We start from the raw sequence: 24,012 nt of genomic DNA, 5'->3' as shown, positions 1-24,012 counted from the left end.
AACTGTTGTCCGAGGACCCGGTCAATAACTGTCTTGTTTATCCTTACATTAGTTGAGTAAATGCAGTGATTTCTGCCTTACTATCAATAACAACTTGACTTTACAGTTTACAAAAACAACAATAAAAAGATTTATCATTTTTTCAACATTTAACACCTCTAAACACTCTGAATTGCAATATGTCTTTAACTCTTTGAAATGTGCATTTGGTATTCAATTAACATTCAAAACTAAAAAATACTTTGAACAAAACTGTCAAAAGACGTAACTACCAAATCTATATCTGTACAATGTAATCATGAGTTCACAATAGTTTATTGTTATGTTGCAACCATGGAATGAAAATGACTTGGGTGAAGTTGGTTGGGGAATATTTTGATTCAGGTTGTCAAATATGGCAGCAAGCTAAAGGTTGTCAACACCTATGATACCTTGTTATGAATTTCACCTCTCAGATATATAAATATAGTACATGTATAATGATGTGCCATTTTGACGTTGCTTTAAACGAAATCATAAACAAGAAGGCAACACCATGAACTCGTGATTAATGTAATAAAAGGTGAAGATAACCAACAGTAATCAATCTCATAACGCCTATAAAGGTGAAAATAACGAACAGTGATCAATATCATAATTCCTATAAAGGTGAAGATAACGAACAGTGATCAATCTCATAACTCCTATAAAGGTGAAAATAACGAACAGTGATCAATCTCATAACTCCTATAAAGGTGAAGATAACGAACAGTGATCAATCTCATAACTCCTATAAAGGTGAAGATAACGAACAGTGATCAATCTCATAACTCCTATAAAGGGGAAGATAACGAACAGTGATCAATCTCATAACTCCTATAAAGGTGAAGATAACGAACAGTGATCAATCTCATAATTCCTATAAAGGTGAAGATAACGAACAGTGATCAATCTCATAACTTCTATAAAGGTGAAAATAACGAACAGTGATCAATCTCACAATTCCTATAAAGGTGGAGATAACGAACAGTGATCAATCTCATAATTCTTATAAAGGTGAAGATAACGAACAGTGATCAATCTCATAATTCCTATAAAGGTGAAGATAACGAACAGTGACCAATCTCCTAATTCCTATAAGCAATAGAAAATAGAGAGTTGGACAAACACGGACCCCTGGACACACCAGAGGTAGGATCAGGTGTCTAGGATGAGTAAGTATCCCCTGTCGACCGGTCACACCGCCGTGAGCCCTATATCCTGTTCAGGTAAACATAGTTATCCGTAGTCAAAATCAGTGTGCCAAGAACGGTGTAACAACCGGTATGAAACACGTCAGACAGCATTTCACCCAATGATAGGTTGTATTGGCAAACTAGATAGGTTGTATTGGCAAACTAGATAGCTATAACTACCATTGAAGTTGCGAAATGCTGACTTTAAATAAGACTGTTGAAACCCCAGCACCATCAATTTGTTTTTCAGTAGCCTGCCTCGATTTAAAAACTGACCATACGCAGAACAAGTTCTTGCGTATCGAATCCTTCGAGATATATAAACACCATATGTAGGTGATAAATGCTTGATATATGGATAAAAGTTTACTGAATGCAACGGTGTGGAATTCGAGATATCGTTATTAACTGGCAAGTATAATAAAACTGAGGAACGTCAGGAAAGTGTTGAATCATACAGTCGTCAGTAAAGGAAGAATATTTAAAGGTACAGAAATGATATCGTATATCATAATGACATTCACAAAATACCCACAGTGAACGGATCTAACCCCTGTTCTGCGACAGCTGGAATCAATGCCACACTTCTAACTTTTGTCTTGTACCAGACACTTTTTTACACCACTTTTCTAACCATCAGTTGAATATTTTTCAGAGAGTAATAATGGGTATGCCACGGGTGGTACGTGATGCCATCTGCAAATGTTACCGTTGCCCCCGCCAGGTAGAGGCCATTCGGGTTAGAACAATGACAATGCCTGTGCCACCATCCAGATGAGAACTTCACTGCACAGCTTCCGGAATAGACATCATTATCTTGATCTTTTGTTGAAAATTTCATATTGTTTATTGGTTGTCCTGATGATGTGAAGCAATCGTCTTTAGAAGAGAAAGAGAAACGGATTTAGTATGAGAGTATCTAATGCATATCGATTAGACAAGCTATGGACATTTGCAAATGAACAGAAATTATAAAATACGTTGACCTTAAGGGTCACCCGAGTAAAACAACAAATAAAACAAACTAAATATAGAATTGTTGCTTCTGTAACAAGTGGACCATACACCTGGATCCACCAACAGGATAACTATAGGGTAGCCACACTTACCACCACCAAGTTATCAACTCTTGCCACCAACAGGTTAGCAACACTTACCACCAAAAGTTTTCAACACTTACCATCACCAGGTCAACTACACTTACCACCACAAGTTTATCAACACTTACCACCACAAGGTTAACAACACTTTCTACCACAGGGTTATCAACACTTACCACCACCAGGTTATCAACACTAACAACACTTACGACCACCAGGTTAACAACACTTACTACCACAGCGTTATCAACACTTACGACCACCAGGTAACAACACTTACTACCACAGGGTTATCCACACTTACCACCACCAAGTTAACAACACTTACCACCACCAAGTTAACAACACTTACCACCGCCAGGTTATCAACACTTACCACCAGGTTATCAACACTTACCATGACAGGGTTAACACTTACCATTACCAGGTTATTAACATTTACCACCACCAGGTTAATGATACTTACAACCACCAGGTTAACAGCACTTACCACCACAAAGTTAACAACACTTGCAACCAGGTTATCAACACTTACCACCACAAGGTAAACAACACTTAACACCAGAAGGTTTTCAACACTTACCACCACCAGGTCAACTACACTTAACACCACCAGGTTAACTACACTTACCACCACAAGTTTAACAACAGAGCTTTTCCATCATCAACTTCCCATATTCATGTAACATTATTCCATTATTACCTGCATATGGTGTTTATATCTCTCAACTGATTCTATACGCAAGAGGTTGTTCTGTGTATTGTCAGTTTTTAAATCGAGGAAGGCTACTGACAATCAAGTTGATGGTGCAAGGGTTTCAACAGTATCGTTTAAAGTAAGAATTTCACAAATTCTATGGTCGTTGTAACGATCTAGTTTGCCACTACAACCTATCATTGGGTCAAAAGCTGTCTGACGTGTTTCATACCGATTGTTAGGTGGCTGTTCTTGGCACACTGATTTTGACTACGGATAACTCCGTTTACCTGATCAGGATATAGGGCTCACGGCGGGTGTGACCGGTCGACAGGGGATGCTTACTCCTCCTAGGCAGCTGTGTCCAGGGGTCCGTTTTTGCCAACTCTCTATTTTCTATTGCTTATAGGAGTTGTGAGATTGATTGCTGTTCGTCATCTTCATCTTTCACTTACCAACACCAGGTAAATAACATTAACAACACTTACCACCACCGGGTTAACAATATTTACCACCACCAGGATATCTGTTTTCACCACTACTGAGGTGACCACACTCACCATCACCATCACCAGGATATCTGATTTCACCACCATCAGAACAAACATTTTGAGAATATTGCATGGAATACATAGTCCCTTACCGGTCGCAAAAATTATTGGACACCTCCCTTAGTAAGTTGTTCACGACACATTTCTTATTTAAAATAGTTCATGATACTTTCCTTATGTAGCTTGTTCACAACACCTCCCTTAACATGACACTTCCCTTATGTAACTATTTAATGACACCTCCCTTATGTAACTTGTTCACGACACCTTCCTTAACATGATCCTGAATCTAACTTGTTCACGACATATCCCTTAACATGATACATAATGCAACTTGTTCATGACATCTCTATGTAACTTGTTTACATCTCCCTTATCATGATACAAAATATAGCTTGTTCATGACACCTTTCTTATTATGCATCTTGTTCACGTCATCTTCCCTGGGTGAGGAAGTGACTTCAAGATTACCTCAAACTTCACAAATCGTGATGGATAAATGACTTTTACAATGATCCTAGTAAGAAATAGCCTGAAAGAAGTGACACCCTTAGTTGTTCATGAGGTGTAAATTTTTATTTTAACCGTACACCTCTTACCCAAATTGTATTCAAATTCTTGAAGCTTCAATTTCCAATTGATTGATTGACTGAATATTGTTTAACGTCCCTCTCGAGAATTTTTCACTCATATGGAGACGTTATTTTTCATGATTTGGGTTATATCTTACCGACATTCCCCGAAAATCCAGTCAAAGATATGACGTATTTGGAAGCCTCGTTGCCAATGGTAATTGTGGTGTATTTTACATAACGTGTCTGATTGTTGAAGTCACCCATGTCTACCCGGAACTCGTACTCTCCTTGACTCAGTAAATAGTGTAGTTTGTCATTACCTTTAACAAAAAGCAAGAATGATATGCTTCATTAACAGCGTTTACAATGTATACGCCCCCAACACGAATGTCATAATTTATGCGAAATCGAACATAACGCAATGATTGCTTTTTTTTTTTTTAGGTCACCTGAGTCACTCAGTTGACCTATTGCAATCTATCTGAGTCCATCGTGTGTTAACAATTGAATATTTTAAACTACCATTCCAATTCTTTTCAAATTTGGTATGAAGCATCACTGGGACAAGGGGAACATAATTGTAAATTTCAGGACACTTGTACCCCAAGAGCCTGAGGGGCGGGCAATAACTTATAAAAATTAACCAATTTTCAAAATGTGTTAGAAAAACCAAATGCATAATGATATTCAGCAGGAAAGCCTCTACCGAAAGTGTAAATTTCATGACCCCCGGGATAGAGGTTCTAACCCCAGGGCGGGGCCAAACTTGGTATAGCATTTATGTGTAAAACATTTAAATAACACTTTCTTTAGTGCTATTGATACTGAATAAAAACTAAATGAATGTTTAAAATGAGCAGGTAGTCCTTCACCAAAATTGTAAATTTGATGATCCCAGGGTTAGGGTTTTGGTATCAGGATGGGGCCAAAATGGTCATTTATTAAATGTGTAAACAATAGAACATTTATAACTTCTTAATAACTACCATTCCAATTCTTTTCAAATTTTGTATGAAGCATCGTTGGGACGAGGGGTGCTTAATTTGTAAATTTCTGGAGTCTTGGGGGCACAGCAGAAATTGACCATTTTTCAAAACTTTTTCTTATTTATAACCGTACATGTATAAGAAAGCTAAAGGCATGTAGATAAGGAAGACTACTACCAATATTATAGATTTTATGATCCCCGGGGTAGAGGTTTTCACTTCTGACTCCAGGGCGTGGCCGAACTTGGTATATACAGTGTATATGTGTAAAACATTTAGATACCTTTTTAATGCTATTGATACTAAATTAATTGAATGATTGTTTGAATATTGTTTAAAGTCCCTCTCGAGAATCTTTCACTCATATGGAGACGTCACCATGGCCGGTGAGGGGTTGCAGAATGTAGGTCTATCTGGTGGCGCCCAGTTTTTATTGGTAGAAGAGAGAATCCAGATACAATGTACCTGGGAAGAGACCACCGACCTTCCGAAAGTAAACTGGGAAACTTTCTCACTTACCGGCGTGAGCGGGATTCGAACCTGCGCCGACCAGAAGTGAGAGGCCGTGTGATTTTGAGCGCGATGCTCTAACCACTCGGGACTAGTGATATTTATAACTAATACTTAGGCGACCGATACGGCCTGTGGGACTCTCGTTTAAAATTATGATTGGCATTACGTCACCAGACAGACCCCGAAGTCAGGTGACCTGGAATGCGAGTTTTGCTATTTTTTTTTAATTATACGTCATAAGGTCACGTAAAAATTCGCAGAGAAAATACAGGATACAGTGGATGCTTACTCCTCCTGGGATCTCGCCTCTAGTGTGTTCAGGGTTCTGGGTGTGCCATACTCTTAAGTTTGCTTTATGGGAAATATGAGATTGATCAATGTTCTTCCCTTTCACTAATGCATTACAGGTGACAATATGACGATGTTTCTGAAAAGTGGTTTCAAAAGATTGGTGGTCAAAAGAAAGGTGCGTGCGCGTGTGTGTGTAGTACATATATGTGAAATGCTATATATGTAGTTTGTTTTCTTGACGATTTCAACAGACTTCATGTACGAGTCTTATACCACCTTCACACTCACGGATTTTTGGGAGTTGAACTATGTTCAATCTCCCTGGGTCATCACGCACTTTTCTGCGCAGTAATTTGTATTGATTTGTATAGTGGTCGTCAGCGGGGGTTCTGTGTCAGCTGATTTACTCCTAGGTAAATCAACATAAACTTTTATAAACATCCGCCATTAAATAATCCATGTAACTTTTCTGAATTAATCTAATTTTGATAATTGACATGTAAGTAAATGCAATGATATTGTATTCAAATCAATTTGAATACAAGATTTCGATCAAATTGATACTGATATACATAGAAAAATAAAAGATAAGGTTGAAAATTGTCGTTTGTAGCGCAGCGTCACCTATAAATATTGATAGGGAAACGAACGACAACTGCACACAAGACCTATTGACACCGTGGCGAAACCTCAGAAAATTTACAAGAAATAACTCTACAACATTGTGTATGTGTATATATTTGGTTTTTTTTAATGTGATATAAAAAATGCTTGATGTTACATGTATATTGAATTAAAACACGTCATTCCCAGTCAACAACTTTCGATTGGGATCGGAATACGAAATAAAATTTCTTATATCCGGTTGCAAAGTGAAACTGCTTCAAGTTATTGAATTACGTAGTAATTGCACGTTACACATTAGAGAACTGTTCCTTTTAATAAAGAAAGTCACAAAATAGATCATACAAAATGAGTGTACCTTATTCATTACTGTTACCGAGCTTTCGTCGACGAAAATCTCGAAATGGCGTGTTTCGCTGCGCTTGATGACGGTAAGGTCCACATTTTCTACGTGAGTAGTGTGATATTTGTTTATGAATTTTTTGTGCATACATGGCATGTCTCGGCTAGGAATAATGGAAACTTTCTCACCTATGTATGTAAAGACATATTAATCTCTATTTTTAAAAATGTAGAACACTTTTATCAAATGACAATGTTTGAAAACGCTTAGAGCCCCGATGTCAGAATTTCCTTTTCCAACACATCAATATGTCAAATTCATTATCCTTTTTGAATAGTATGTACCATATTTTGTACCAGTTATCCATTTTGAATCCCCTATTACAATGGGATTTTGCTGCACTCTGTAATGTTTGAGTGGATGTCATGAGTGTGTGTCAAACAGAAATTTTAAGAGCATGGGATAAGGTGCTGCCATGTATGACTTCACTATCAAAGTTTAACCCAGTTGCCACAATGTTGAATTTATGCTGCAAAAAAGGATTGGAAATTGCTCTGGTCAAAACACATTGTTTATTTGTCTACAGATGAAAGAGACATGAGGATTCTCCCTCACCAACTGAAAAAAAAATAATTATGGATCTTGTACATGCATAGTTTATTAATCACAATAGATTTCCAGCATCACAAGTCTGATTCCACTATATGCTTCCCATACTGTCAGGTTCATTCACCCCCAGTTTGAGCCACAGTATAATATCCCAAATACCTTGGCTATAAATAACATTATTTGACTAGTGTTTCATTTTTAGCGGAGTTGCGATGAAGTCGAACACGGCTTATGATCTGATGAAGTGCCTTTGGGCGGGCAGGCGGGCACCCATCAACATTTCATTTCCGCACCATAGCTCTTGAGCAAATTAAAGGATCTCATTCATACTTAGACGGATTGTCACCCTCAGTAAGATGAGGAAGCCTATCGATTCTGGGGTCACTAGGTCAAAGGTCAAGGTCACATTGGCTATAAATAGACTGATATTTGGAGAAAATTTTGTTTTTCGCACCATAGCTCTTGAACGAATCATACAATCTCAATCAAACTTAGATGGATTGTCACCCTCAGTAAGACCAGGAAGCCTATCGATTCTGGGGTCACTAGGTCAAAGGTCAAGGTAACTTGCTATAAATAGACTGAAATTTGGAGAAAATTTTGTTTTCCACACCATAGCTCTTGAACGAATTATAGGATCTCAATCAAACTTAGATCGATTAAGTAAGACAAGAAGCCTATCGATTACGGGGTCACAAGCTCAAAGGACAAAGTAACAGTGGCTATAAATAGACTGAAATTTGGAGAAAATTTTGTTTTCTGCACTATAATTTTTTAACAAATTATAGGATCTCAATTAAACTTAGATGGATTATCGCCCTTGATGAGACAAAGAAGCCTATTGATTTTGGTCAAGGGTTAAAGGTCAAGGTCACAAAGGATTTAAGTCTGCTGAAATTTATGTACGCAAAATTTTGCTCCCTTCTTGATAATTCTTGCAAACTTTTCTGCCGGTTCCCTCTATGCCCATTCCTTGCGCAACTCGGCTTGTGCATTTCCGATGCCGGACAATTTTTATTTTTTTTGCATTTCATTTATTTTGAGTTATTATACAATTATTTACCATTCCATTGATCCTCTACAGGACTGTAGTATACTCAGGTGACAGTTTAGCATATTGGACTACCTTTTCAAGTAATGAATCCTTAGAATTAGCTACAACTAGGATTAAACTTGAATGTATATATACAGGGGAAAAAACTTCTTCATAACTGCAAGGCATTGATAACCATATTGATTTGAATGTTTGGGCCATAATATGTGGTCACATTTTTCATGAGAATATAAAGGGGTGAAATTCTAGAAAACAACAACACGACTTCAGTTACTCGAGGAGCGTTATGGCCCATGGGTCTTCCATTATCCATGTTTACTGTTGTAACGCTTTGAAAAACAACAACAGTTGATTTGTATCTAAAATCATGATAATATTCAGTCATTTATCCCCCTACCCTTCCAGTGCTATCTGTTCTAACTGAATTTCCACAATGTTCAACTCCCACGAGTACTTTAAGTACTTTGATTCTTACGAGTCCTTACGGATCTCCGACTCGTAGTCAATCGCAAGCATTCGTATATCACTCGTCGGTACCGTTAATAACTCATCACAACCCGCACACACTAGTAGGAATCCGTGAAAGTAGGGGCAAATTTTTTGACATGTCAAAAACATTGTCCACGGATTTCATTTTCCGTAAATAACCTGTAAATAACTTGTTACAATCCGTAATATCGTAAACTGATCGCAAGAACACGTAAACTGCTCGTAAGAATCCGTAAAACACTCGTAAAAAGTTCTTTTTATGAATCTTTGCGGTTAGTTTACGACATGTTACGGATAGTTTACGAGTTGTTTACGAATTATTACGAATGCCTAAGTGATATTTACGATTTCATTCACGTTGGGTTACAATCGCTTTACGGATTGTTCAGAGTCATTACGAGCGCTTTACGTATAGACACGATTACTTTACGAGTACATACTTAAACTTTACGATTAATACCACCTTCACACTCGTGGAGTTTTCTTACAAGTCCTTACGGATCTCCAACTCGTAGTCAATCACAAGCATTCGTAAATCACTCGTCGGTATCCGTGACTAAATCGTAACAATCCGTGTACTTTTACGGATTTGTGGAATACGTAAGGATCCGTAAGAAAAATCCGTGAATGTGAAAGTACCATTAACCATTAAGCTATTGTATTGTGAAATAATGGATATGTTTGCTGAAGTTCACATTAACTTTAGTTCTTTTTAATATATAACAAAATTTGCCAAAAATACAATTAATTGTCTAGTACCTAGCCAGAATTCTGACGTCAGATTTCCAAAGCCGTTCTTGTACTCCGACCATGTTCGATAAAAATCTTCAGAGCCGTCCAATCGACGCTGAAAAACCTGAAAGTACAGAGTCCTAGCTGAAATTATTGCCTTACAAGAAATAAGATTCAGTAGGAAAGAATGAGTGATTATAGAATAGTTCAGTTTAAAGCCTTAATTTAATCGCTTATATTATTAGAAATTAATTTCACTACCTTCAAACTTGTATGTTTTTAATCATTTCACAAATACCAAGTTTATATACATGTACACATAAAAGTAAAAGGACTACTCTTTTTGTCAGTTCTGTCCATCACAATGCAGTACGGGTACATATGTATGTTCCAAAATATCAACAAAACTCCACAACATTACATGACATCATAATGAGAAATCATACGTCACTACTACAACTCATGGATGGTATCTATACATATAGCGTTTTTAAATGTTTGTTATATGAAAACTGAAAATAACGAACAGCCTCATAATTCCTATAGTATGATAAAGAATACAGAACAAAGATGGAGGCAAACACAGGCAGAGGTAGGATCAGGTGCCTAGGAGAAGTAGGCATCCCCTTGTTGACCGATCTCTCCCGCTGTGACCTTGACCAGATAAACGGAGTAATTCGTAGTCAAAATGAGTATCTGAAGAACTGCGTAGGAAATGGTATGAAGCACGCCAGACAGCGTTCGACATATCGACAGGTTATATTTGTAAATTACATCGTTATATCAAGATTTTTTAACGATTGCTGATACCTCTGTAATATTAACTTGTGTGTAACCTGCCTTGGTTTAACACTATCATACACAGAAAATGCTATAAAGCATCGAATCAGTTGAGAGACATACATTATCATGGAATATTGCTTCATGTACATAAATATGGAAAGTTAACAATGGAAAAACCGGAATCATCCCATTTATCATATAAAGGGAGTTGTTAGTTTTGGTCAATAAAATATCCAAGTGTGAAGTAGATGTGGAAGACTCTGTGGTGTCTTTTATTTCGAGTTCACTGGGATATATCGACTTGGCACATTAATGAAAATGAATAATGGTAATGGATAAAACACCATCGATAAGGTAAAACAGGCATTCTGAGAGTATTACATGGCAATATATAGTCCCCTACCGATCGCAAAAATGATTAGACCGCAACAATATTCAAAGTTCATTAAATAGCTAATGGTAAAGGGGAGCCAGGATAGAAATGGTTGGAAATCAACTACTATTCCGATACAAAGACTAGATCAGGAAAAAAGACAAAGAGGTATAGCGCTTTTGCTGACGAAACAGCCGACTCAGAAATTGAAAGGGAAACACCGATTTCAAATAATAGACTGGCGTGTTATTTTTAAATATAAGGCCAACGTTTTTAATGTTTCGTTAACCAATATAAATAACTGCCGCAGTTTAGCATTACTGACATTTATATGAGTAATCAATAAACCATGTCCCTATGTGGAATGATGAACAGTACAATATTTCCATAGGTGCATTCATATCACACAACAACCCTTTTACATATGGCATTACTTAGCTCACTGTCTTTTTCTGACACGGTTGCAGCACCTTTAATAGATTTCATCAATACATTTACCTTTGGTTGATAATTTGAGTGTCTAGCTTTGGCTTAATATCATATGACAGTTGCTATATGATTTTTTATATTTACTTTTGAGAAAGTCAAACTGTATAACAGTTGTTTTCCTCCCTTGACCTATTTTCACTTATTACATGCTGTGAATTTGTGCCCCTTTTCTTGTAGTATTTGGTTAGCTTTTCGTCAGCTACATTACAGTTTGAAAATCATATGCACACAGGAACAGGTTAGTGTAAACAAACGGAACTACAGTGATCTCAGAATAAATTCCTTTTCTTTAAGTCGTAACTTGCAAATATTGGAAGTTATGATAAAATGGCTACTATTTGTTAAAATATATGTTTCACATTTATACCCCCCCCCCCAAGAAGATGACACCCCAATGAAAAGCCAAAAAAAAAAAAAAAAAAAAAAATTGGGAAAATATTGGAATTGAACTCGGAATGTATGCTTTAAGTGTAAGATTACCAAGCACCTAAACCACTAGTCTACCCAGGCATGCAACTTTAATGGTTTCACGTTTGACAGTCTGCTAAGTCTCGAGGTAAATTTTGAGAACGATTTTTCCATATTTCAGTCATTTTCAACAGGAGGGCCACTTTAAACCAAATTTCCTCAAATGGACTTATGTACAGTCATACTCAAGTAAAACAATTTCAGTGTTTTATTCCTGGTTTAAGGTGGCCTTTTGCATCAGTTTGCAATTGTTTATGCCTATTACGTTATATCTACTATATATTCTATATAATGACGGTGATGTTTATGCTTATCAAATAAAGATACTATCAACATATAGATATCTGTATTGAGTAATTTGGGTAAACACAAATATAAATTGACAGTATATAACAGAATATTTGTAAAAAAAACCAATGACATTCAAGAAAAAAGTAATTATGTAGGTGAAATTGCATACCAAGTGATTTTTACTTCTTTATAATTAAGTTTAAGTGTTTAACCAAATTAATGAACTGTGAAATGTTGGTGATTATGAATAATATAGCTACATTGTGGTATTACTATGCTACCTGTAGAAGATTTAATGAGTGTAGTACTCTTATCTACAGAAATAAGAAACTGTTATGTTCACTAATAATTCATGCTATTTTTCTAAAACCAAAGGCCTTAACTTAATGACAAATCAACGGACCGAGACGAAATTCGAACTTAATGTGTAACTTGTTATGGAAAAGCAATGTACCAAATATCAAATAAATATCAGCAAGAACAGAGAAAAAAGTGCTTAAAACTGATCAGACGGAGCGCAAACCTAAAGTCCCCTTTGGCTAATAACCACTAGCTTCTGTAACCAGTAAACCTTATACAATCTGTTCATTAATCAATAAGTAAAATTAATTATAGTTAATCATTAATTAATTGAGATAATTACTGTCCAGCCTCCTCCATCGGTCTTCATTTCACAAAAAACATTCAAATAACCAATGGCGGGAATTTTTATTTGGTACAGCCCGCTGGGTAAGGACGATTCCATTCTGTATATCGCAGTACAGTCAGCTGGAGCATAGTCATCTGAAAAATAAGGATGTAAATTATTATGGTTGTCTGTTATGGGTTCCTTTGCGACTAAATGGGGCGGTCCTTCGGATGAGTGACGTTAAACAACATACAATCACACAATCAATAACTTATATCACGATGTCCTTAATTGTAGGTGGCGCACAGGGCCGTAACAGTAGGTTGGTTGGTAGCATCTTGTTTAACGTCCCACTCGAGAATGTTTCACTCATATGGAGACGTCACCATTGCCGGTGAAGGGCTGCAAAATTTAGGCCTATATAGGCATACGATTTTTCAGCAGGGAATGATCTTTAATGTGCCACAACTGCTGTGACACGATTTTGCGATCTCATCCAAAGGACCGCCCCATTTAGTCGCCTCGTCTCTTACGACAAGCAAGTGGTTTTGAGATGGGTTTTTAAGATTTTTCCTATATACTCGAAATTAAAATTTAGAACCCTACTGTGGCCCCAACCTACTCCCGGGGCCATGATTTGAACAAAAATAAATTTGTTCTATATCAGGAAGCTTTCATGTAAATGTAAAATTCTTTGACCCAGTGGTTCTTGAAGATTTTTAAATGACGTCACCCTATTTTTGCATTTCATGATTACCCCCCCCCCCCTTTGAAGGGGGTATGACCCTTCATTGGACAAATTTGAATCCCCTTCACCCTTGGATGATGTGTAACAAGTGTGATTGAAATTGGCCATGGTTCTGGAGAAGATGAAATTGTGAAAGGTTTACAAACAAACGACGGACAACGAATGATCAGGTGAGCTAAGGGTCATCCATAATTGTCAACCATTTTCCAAAGTGTGCAAAAAGCACACTTTTTGAGACCCCCCACCCCCCCTCAAAAAGTGTACATCAACCATTTTTAAATTCCCAACAAGAAGGTCGACAATCAAGTTTATGAGCAATTTAGTTCAAACAATGAGTTCTTTAATATTGGTACCCCTATTTCTTGTTATATATGAATGATATAATGTTTTATAAATGTGCAAATCTTGTGTACATAATAGATTTTTGTTTTTATAGAAAAAAATAAAGATGTCTTTGTCTTATCTTGTCGTCTTTTTTTTTTATAGGCATTACACTTTTGTACAATGATCAATACTTTTATGAAATAAATCCGGAAGAGAAAAAAAGAGCGTACGGTAAAATTGTCGATTTTTTACCCCCCTCCCCCCGAGCGTGCTTTTTTGCATGCTTTGGAAAATGGTTGACAATTATGGATGACCCCTAAAAAAGCAGAGGAGCATGATACTGACAGACACTATATGACCTTCGCTATAGAGGTCACTGGTATGCAATATCCTTGAACTATAAGTAAATGAGTCGTGTGACGTACCTCTGATACAATGCGTGCGACTGCTGGATAATCGGACGCATTTCTCGCCTGGTAGACACGATATGCATTCTGACTGGCCACAAGACACCTCGAAATAAGTAAATACAATCTGATAGAGCCTTTAGCAAAATGTATCATCAATCAAAGCTTATACAAAAATGGATGCATGATTGTTTTACGTCCCGTCGAGAATTTTACACTCACACTGAAATGTCACCGCTGAAGGTGATTCATCACAAATTTAGACCTATGCTTATCGCTCAGGGCTGTATCAATGTAGGTTCTCTAACGTACCGACGCCCGCCGTGACATGGGACCTCCGTTTTCAAGGTCATATTCGAAAGAAACGTGATTGTCAAGGGCTAATCGCTACTTATGGGCGAATTTATTGATTAAAAACTAGTTTGAGTTTAGGTTTAGGTTTTTATCATTAGTTCGAAACCGGTTTGAAGGTTTGGCACTAAATGGAAAGTTTCGGTTTTAGAAAAAAAAGCATAAAAATAGCAAACATAGTACTTACATACTCTGTACCTATTTGATTTTTTCGTACAATGAATCAGAAGATATTTCTTCATCTTATCTTTGAACTTTTGTGTGAAAACCACAGTTGAAAAACAATTGTTGATTTATGTCAAATATGTTTCTACAAACAATTGCAGATATATTTCCAGGGATATTTGGAGTGTGTGAGATGACTTTTTTCAATATAATTATGAAATGCATTTTGTCAGTTATATGTTCTGAATTAATGTTAATGTTTTTTTCACAGCAAGGGTGATCAGTAAATTGCTCAATACGATCAAACTGTTGGAGGCTAGTGCGACACTCCAGTCTAAAACTTCTGTAGTCTCCAATGTTGAACAGAGTTAAAACCGCCGAAACCGCACCCGGAGGTGGTTTCAAGGGCGAATTTGTTGTGCTTAAACTAGTTTTAGTTTCGAATCAGTTTAGTAAACTATTCATTTGTTTTTCGAACTGGTTTTGAACTAGTTTAAAACCAAGACTGGTTTTTTATTTGTTTTTACCAAAACTTAAACCAGTTCGTTAAACCAACTAAACCACCTCTGGGGGCAGTTTTATTCGGTTTACGAAAGAGGCGGGAAATCAATCCAGCATGGCGATGTTGGAAACTTTTTCACCAACAAGCCATTTTATGTATTCCTTTAGAAATTCTCGACAAACAATATTAGCAAGACGTTTCACGATACCAAATACTGTATATTCACATACTCCAATTTGGTCAGCAATGGCTTGTATTGTCATTTGAGTCGTTAGGTTGCGTATGAAAATGAATAATTGTTTTTCCATTGATATTATTGTTTTGTCTTTAAATTTTTCAAACATTGACAAGAGGGATGTAAAAGTGTCTTGACTCATTCTAAATCTGTGTCTGAAATGATGCTCGGTATACTGGGGAATTACCTCCTCAACATAAAAAGGATATGTAGGGACTCTGATCCGACTTTGGGGGACCAGGCTCATCAGAGCAGAGCACATTGATGTTTGCATTTGGATTTGAGAAAGCCCAACTTCAGGATCTTCCGTATCATCGCTTTCTAATAATATATTATGAAGGATTAGAGATACACATACTAGTTTTTGTCTTCTAGACGCCATATTTGTTATTTAAACTGCTCATTTGTTTCTTCGCTGTAAACCAAAGTGAAACCAAAACTGGTTTGAAAACTATTTTCAAACTCATAAACCAAAACCTTAACCAGTTGATGAGCAACAAATTCGCCCCAAGTTTTCCAGAAACTAGTTTCAGTTTAAGACCGATAAAAAAAAGGGGGTTTTGGGTTGACACCGATTCAAAACCAGTTTTGAAAATAAATGGAAAGTTTTAAAAACCGAGTTGGAACCTAAACTGGTTTCTCTGCAATAAAACCACCCTAAGTTTACGTCGTAGGCTTGATGAGGTCATGGCACGAGCGGAGCTCAAACTCACGAACTTCCGGTTACAAAGCGAATGCTTTACCACTGATCTGCCGAGACCGGTTGTACGATTGAGAAAGCGTTTTCGTCGATATCAAGAGTTTTTAATCTGATATCAAATTGAAAGAAGTTATACACCTGTAGATCTTCTATAGATAGAACATGAACGTCACCAAACAGAAACTGAAATGAATGGAAAACGATAGGAATGGGACATAGAAATTGTCAAACATAACTTTCAAAGGAAACCTAAGTATAATGTTTAGTTTCATTTACAAATACAAGCAAAGCCGAGTCCTTTAAATTTGAAAATTTGAACGGATGTTTACATGTAATTTGCATATTAAAATGTGTATATATCGAATTCCATAGAACACTGATGCCTCCGTATTAAGCAAAGTAATTCTGGTTCAAGAAAGGTCTTGTCGGCTACTTACTTTTTTCTGATATGGTATCTACACATATTTTGTGTTACTTATAAATTGTAAAAAGATCATCTAAAATGTATTTTTTCGCCTCTGTCATGTTTTAGTAGAATTTACGTTTTCAGCGACTGTAAGAACTAATGCGTAACAGATATAACAATAGCATTTTTCGATCGGTCTAATCTTCAATGTATAGTTACAAAACATAAGTAAAATGAAAATAAATGTTTTGATCCCAGGTCAGAGAAGGAATAAGGTGGGTGGGGTTGTAGCATGATCCATGCCCCAAGTCCTGTAGTTGAACATGGATTTATTCAAACGAACTGTATATCAATGTATAATTTAAATCCATTCTCGTATAGTGCAAATACTGACGAGTTTATCTGAAATTTTATCACACCCTGCCTAATATATCAAGTACCAGCTCAAGTTTTATATACGTGGTTTCGATTCAATATGACATGTTAAAAAAGCAAAGGGGGGGGGGGGGGGCTGGCTTCAAGTGGACCCAGACAAGAGTTAAGGTATATATATATATATGGGGGGGGGGGGGATCATAAAAGTGGGAACCACTGTGTTGTATCGTAATAATGAGATTTCTCATATAAATAAAAAATAAAAACAGTACTAGTTTAGGGCAGAATATATGTTTTAAAGTTTATTAAATAGAACAACTAAAAGATGCAAAGTATCACTAGTTTGTTGACTTTGAAAAAAGCTTAGTGCTTAAAACATTCCTCGAACTTTTGATTGGGCTTGATATTTGCGTATGCTATTTCCGTAATAAAGAAGCGATGAATCAAGCATATTTGAGTGTTTATTACCACAGATGATTTCTGCTGGAAAGCATTGACACACGGACGCGCCGAACACAACTAGCCGTCTTTTCACAATTCAAGGAATGTAAATATGAAATCCCTCGCTCTCAGCGTTCACACAGGTCAAAGTTAAAGTTTTTCATAAATAGGTCAAACTTCAAGGTGAAGGTCATGAGGTCAAACATTTTGATACAAAGAAAAGGTATTTTCACAAAATATACACTTTGAATTAATACATTATGTATTAAAGCCTTAGCACAAAGCGTGAAAAGATTATAATCAAGGTTCAAGTTTTTGCGTAAATGTCTTGTGAACATAAAATCCCGTATTTGTATTGTAAAGGCTTTATCTGAATCCTTGATAAAAGGGCTGGCGAAACTCCGGACGTTTTATCGTGTTCGGAGTTAAATGTCACACTGTTAAATACACTATGTATTTAAAAGCCTTAGCACAAAGCGTTAAGAGATTATGGTAAAGGTTAAAAAATTTACGGACAAACAGACAGTCCAAAAATCTACCGATTCGTGTTGTTTTCGATCACTTCGGATGTATTTCAAAGATGTGGCTATGCCAAGTTTAGGTTTCCATTATGAATATAGATAAAATGCAGCTTGGGTCATAAGGACGATGAATTATTTTCATGAATATAAAAATAGCTTTTATAACACTTACATCATTAAGTCTAATTCTAACGTACTCCACATCCGGTTCCGTTTTATCAATGGATGTTACGATTTCACAGAGGAAGTGTGTTCTCTTGTAGTTCACGCCCCCACAGACGGTGGGTCTGGCCAGACATTCCTTAACACACTGCTGTGGTCCCACCATGGTAACTATGGAAACAACAGGACCGATATATCTCTCTCCGCGAATGGAACTGTAATTTGTACACCCTTCAGTCAAAAATACAACATTCAAAAATAGGGAGACACAGTACAACCTCTCTAATCCGGATGTTATGTAATCCGTGTTATATAATCTTGACATGGTTTTCAGTTTCTAATTTGGGGTATCCGCACTTTTTTTACCAATATTTTAAAAATCCATTTGATGTTTCTAATAAATTTTCAAATTCTGTCCACATCTTACATCCTATGTGTCGGATGTGTCTAGAATTTGACGTCCAAAAATATTTAACTATTTAACTAACGACATCCTTGCTAGATAGTGTGGATTTACATTCGACTTGTATCTAATTTCTCGGGCTGTTGGGAAGATGTTTAACAACAGAGCACGATCGATTTACCGATTTTAATTATCAAGAGGACGTTTACACATCATAGGAGCCATTCCGAGCAGAAGAGGGCTAAAGTATAAATTCCACAGAAGAATTTTTTTTTTTTTTTTTTACAATTATGCAAAATAAGAGATCCTTTGACGTTTTCAAACATTGTTGGATAAGATAAGGGTCTTTTTTGCTAGGAACGATTTATTGGAGTTGAAAGATTCTTATAATATAATGTTTCATAGATAAATGTAAATAATCGTGAATTACTAATTTAGTAGGTGTTTGTAAAATGTCATTCAAGTATGCGATTTTTGACAAAGATTGGATAATTGATTATCGATGTTTAAATGCACCACTCCATTGCAAAACTAAAGACTAAAACTTTATTTCATTGACTTCAACGTGTAAATCGAAATGGTTTCTTTAGAAGCATGTCATTATCCTACCAAATTCTATACCTGTCAATATCCTGCCAAACTCTACGCATGAAAAGGTCGAGATAATGAACTAAGATAAATCTTATTTAATTCCTGTAATTGTGTTAGGAGTAGAGTAAACCAACCAGTGGACATACCAGATGTGGGAGCAGGTGTCTAGGAGGAGTAAGCACCACTTGTTGATCAGTCTCAGCCGCCGCGGGCCCTTTATCCTGATAACGTAAACGGAGTAATCCTTAGTCAAACCCAGTGCGTAAAGAACGGTGTAACAATTGGTAACAAACACGTCATTTGATCTAACGAGAAATTGTATTTGCAAATAAGGTCAGTATAACGGCCATAGAACCTGTGAAATGCTCACTTCAAACGAGACTGATATGAACATCCTTGTAACATCAACTTATTTGTTAGATTGATTGATTGTATATTGTGTAACGTCTCACTCGAGAATTTTTCACTCACACGGAGACGTTACGTATTTGTTAGAAGCTTGCCTAGATTTGAAATTCATCATTCGCAGAACAAGCTCTCGTGTATTGAATTAATTGAGAGGCATAATGTATGCAGGTGATAATGGAATATCACTGTCTACATAAATATGGGAAGGTGACGATTGAAAAGCAGAAGTAATCCTTTTTGTCATACAGCTGAGCCGTTGACATCTATGTTCAATAAGATATCGAATTTTGAAGTAGATGTGGAATACTCTTTGATGTCATTTATTTTGAGTTTATTTGGATATATTGAATCGACATATGAATGAAAATGATTATTGTTGATAGATAAAGCGTCGTCGATATATCTAAATGTCGAGTTGAGGGCCACAGCAAGAAATAGCTTCTCATGTAGACGTTTTTGGAATAAATAGGTTTGCTTATAAAGAAATATAATTCGTGTCCATGGTATTTCCAACAGTCTGTTGGAAGACTTGATCTCCAAAGACCACATAAATATTGTCAGTGGTGAAATCTAGCATCTTTTTTCATATCAACTTCAGCGTACTTGTTCGTAAAATCAGAGTACTTGGTGTTTAACAAAGTAGTTTTTGAATGAATGATTGATTGATTGTTTTCGCCACACCCAACAATTTTTCAGTTATCTGGTGGCGCCCAGTTTTTATTGGTGGAAGAGAGAACTCAGATACAATGTACATGGGAAGAGACCACCGACCTTCCGAAAGTAAACTGGGAAACTTTCTCACTTACCGGCGCGAGCGGGATTCGAACCCGTGCCGACAGAGGTGAGAGTCCGTGTGATTTCGAGCGCGATTTTGAATGACTGATCAGAAGATTATGAAGATTTCCGTGCTTCATTTTTATTGAAAAAGCAGCTGTCTATAATGTCAAAAAACCTAGTCTTTTAGACGAAGGTGAAAATAACGAACTGTGATCAATCTCATCAATGAGATCTAATACAAAATTCAAGGTAGGGCAAATACGGACCTATGGGATCAGGTGTCTAGGAGGAGTAAGCATCTCCTGTCTACCGGTCACACCCGATTCGAGTCCCATATCCTAGTCAAAATCATTGAGTAAAGAACGGTCTAATAATTAGTATGAAATGTCAGACACCACCTCTGGTATGTCTTGGACATATAAGTACTCACTGCGGGTGTGACAGGTTGGCAGGGGAAGCTTACTTCTCCTAGGCACCTGATCCCATCTCTGGTATATTCAGGGGTCCGTGTTTGTCTAACTCTCTATTTTGTATTGCTTATAAGAGTTATGAGATTGATCACTGTTCGTTATCTTCACCTTTATAGGAGTTATGAGATTGATCACTGTTCGTTATCTTCACCTTTATAGGAGTTATGAGATTGATCACTGTTCGTTATCTTCACCTTTATAGGAGTTATGAGATTGATCACTGTTCGTTATCTTTGCCTTTCACATCGTAGTTTTCGAACACGATTTTGAAACCAATTTTCATAATACAAAAATAGACAAATTTGCATGCAGATTGCCAAACTTAAATAAAATCTTCAAAACGTTTATCTAATTATGTCCTAATGTTAATTTATAAAATTGGCAACGTGATACTCACGCAGTATAATGGACCCGACTTGGTTTATACGTCAATGGCGCGTCAGTAAATCAAACGCTAAACCACGATGGAAACATAGAAAACGATAGGATTGTTTTGTTGTTTTAAGCATAAATATAAACAAAATTTAATGTTTACTGTATATTTTCCAACTTATTTTTCGGTGAATTATCACACTAACTCAAGAGAAACTTCGCACTTTTCCACCAAAGAAACTTCGGATTTTTCCACCAATCAAAAAGCACTGGACCACCTACCTTTTCTTGTCATTTGTCATGATATAATTGTAAATGTGTATATTAGATACAAAAACTTGTTCAATACGTCCTCTGGTAAAAAAACAAACCACCAAAGACATGAAAGTTTCACCACTACCGACAAGTATTAGTATTGACCATATCATAATTTCAGGTTGTGCCAAAGGTCTCCTTTGGCCGAAAAGCTCGCTAAATTTGAGTTCGTAGAATAAGATCACAAATGAAGCTATGTCTATGTCGGCTAGTAAAAGACTCTGAAAACGATCATTTACAATAGGCATTATAAACACATTATGACGTCATTAAAGTACTGTATCAGGAAATGGAAAACGTTTCTGTAGCGGCTTGGGCACATACATTAAACATTTAATTTGCTGTACACAAGATGTTTATTTCTCAATCATCAGTCATAATCAGAATGTATGTATCCCTTGGGACGCAAATGATGATTTCAAATAGACTGAAATGATTTTATGTGTAATGTGCAATAAATAAATATTGAGATATCAAAGAATTATAAAGTACCTATCTTTCTCGGTGGGTTGATCAAGGATGTTTTCAGTATGAATACGGCGATTTGAATATTTTTACAAATGCAAATCTCTCGGGGAATACAATCGTATTTGATTTACGTAGAAACTTAACATATACATTTGTACATGGGTAATAATAGTACGAATAGTCAGTGTACGTGTATTTACATGAGTCTGTTGTAAATAGTATTAACAATATAGTATATGTACGTGATTCCATCATCAATGTTAGTAAAATTAGTTAATAAATATACTTAGATCTACTGTGAATGTTCGGAACATTAGTGGTGTGTGATCACGTGTCAATATTTCTAATCTTAGAAGCACCCTCATACAAACGCGCAGAGGTGTGTCACTTAATCAAATCACCGCCTCCCTATAGAGACTGGTAGATGGATTGGTATTCCATATAATGAAAGATTTTGTGTTTTGTGTAACGAATCGAAAATTGCAGACGAATTCCATTATATATTAGAATGCAATGCTTTGTCAAATATTAGAAAAGAGTACCTACACAGTAGGTATTACACAAGACCTAATGTTATTAAATTTCATGAAATTATGTCAACCAGTAAGGTTAAAACACTTAAAAAAATCTGTATGTTTATCTCAAAAATCTATGAGTTAGTCTGTCCTCCTTAATATATTTTGTAAATACTTTTTCAATACATGTATATTGTATATTTGTACACATTCTGACCTTATTCTTACTCAAATGTATGTTTACTTAATGCACCTCATGTACCATGTATAATGTGGTTTGAGTGAATAAAATGAACTTGAACTTGAAATTGATATGATGGAGTATTACATAACTGACAGCTGTTCCATGAAAAATTTAACATTACATTCATCATATAAATGACGGCTTTTCCATGGAAACTTTAAATATTTATTACATAAATGACAGCTGTTCAATCAAACGTTTAACATCTATTATACAAGTTTCCATGGAAACTTTAAATATTTATTACATAAATGACAGCTGTTCAATCAAACATTTAACATCTATTATACAAGTTTCCATGGAAACTTTAAATATTTATTACATAAATGACAGCTGTTCAACCAAAAGTTTAACATTTATTATATAACTGACGGCTTTTCCATGGGAACTTTAATATTTATTACATAAATGACAGCTGTACTGACGGCAAATAAATTGAAAAATAAAAGAACAAATATTTAACATATCTGTGATGGAATACATATTATAACTTAATAGAATCAGTGTGAATCTGAAGCAATAGACCCGTCAACCAGCAGAAAATGTCGATTCATGAATCCTTATCATCCTTTCAGTAAATCCCCCTCGTTACATGTTTCTCCGATGTGCATTGACCTCGAAGGTCATCAGTCCGGAAAAAAGCGAAAGAGAGGCACTGAGCAGTGTCAGATTTGTAAACAAATTAACATGCCAATTTTATAGAAAATTCACGTTCAAAATTTTCTTTGAATAGCACATTTGCGTTACCATTGCTTTCTTACACTTCTTGTCATTCATGAAACGATGTAATATTTTAAAACAAACGACACGTGTAGTTACTCACGTCAGTGTCCGTCTTTGTATATAACCTCGACCTCAGAAACCCGATTATGTTTCGGTAATCTTCGGTCCCATGTCCTTGTGTACGACGCAATGGCGGTTTATTGTAGGTATGCTCTCAAACAATATTCCCTTGTTTATTTTGTTGAATTTTTCTTCAGATCTTGGGGATTATATTAGTTATACCGATAAGTGTTATTTAGTGCATAGTTGGATCGTTGAAAAAATACCGTCAGTTACAGCTTGTATTGCTTTAACATTTAAAATTACATTACCATTTATTACATTTCTGATAACTTTAACATTTATTACTTAATGATAACTGTTCCGGCCATGGGAACTTTGAAGAAATTAAATGTGAAAGAAATAAGAAAGTCACAGTAATGGAAACGAATCGATGCCTATTGAAAACATGCAGGTGTCGATTGCATGACCGTTTAAACATGGCTATTGAAAACATACAGGTGTCGATTGTATGACCGT

At 36.1% G+C, this 24,012-nt stretch overlaps 1 protein-coding gene across 1 annotated transcript; it reads right to left on the bottom strand.

Annotated features, from left to right (window-relative positions):
* Positions 1 to 130: 130 nt before the first annotated feature.
* LOC125666692 (ficolin-2-like) lies at positions 131 to 19,062 on the bottom strand. Its single transcript, XM_048899899.2, has 6 exons — positions 18,158 to 19,062; positions 14,308 to 14,395; positions 12,826 to 12,965; positions 9,806 to 9,902; positions 4,293 to 4,457; positions 131 to 2,093 (listed from the first exon to the last, which is right to left on the bottom strand). The coding sequence occupies exons 1-6, from the start codon at positions 18,470 to 18,472 to the stop codon at positions 1,831 to 1,833; spliced, it is 1,068 nt and encodes a 355-aa protein (XP_048755856.2). The 5' UTR covers positions 18,473 to 19,062; the 3' UTR covers positions 131 to 1,830.
* Between the last annotated feature and the right edge of the window lie 4,950 nt (positions 19,063 to 24,012).

This window comes from Ostrea edulis, chromosome 10 (assembly GCF_947568905.1).
Source record: "Ostrea edulis chromosome 10, xbOstEdul1.1, whole genome shotgun sequence".
Taxonomy (NCBI): Eukaryota; Metazoa; Mollusca; class Bivalvia; order Ostreida; family Ostreidae; genus Ostrea; species Ostrea edulis.
Note: the sequence above shows the minus strand (reverse complement) of the source record. Positions and strands in the feature narration are given on the sequence as shown.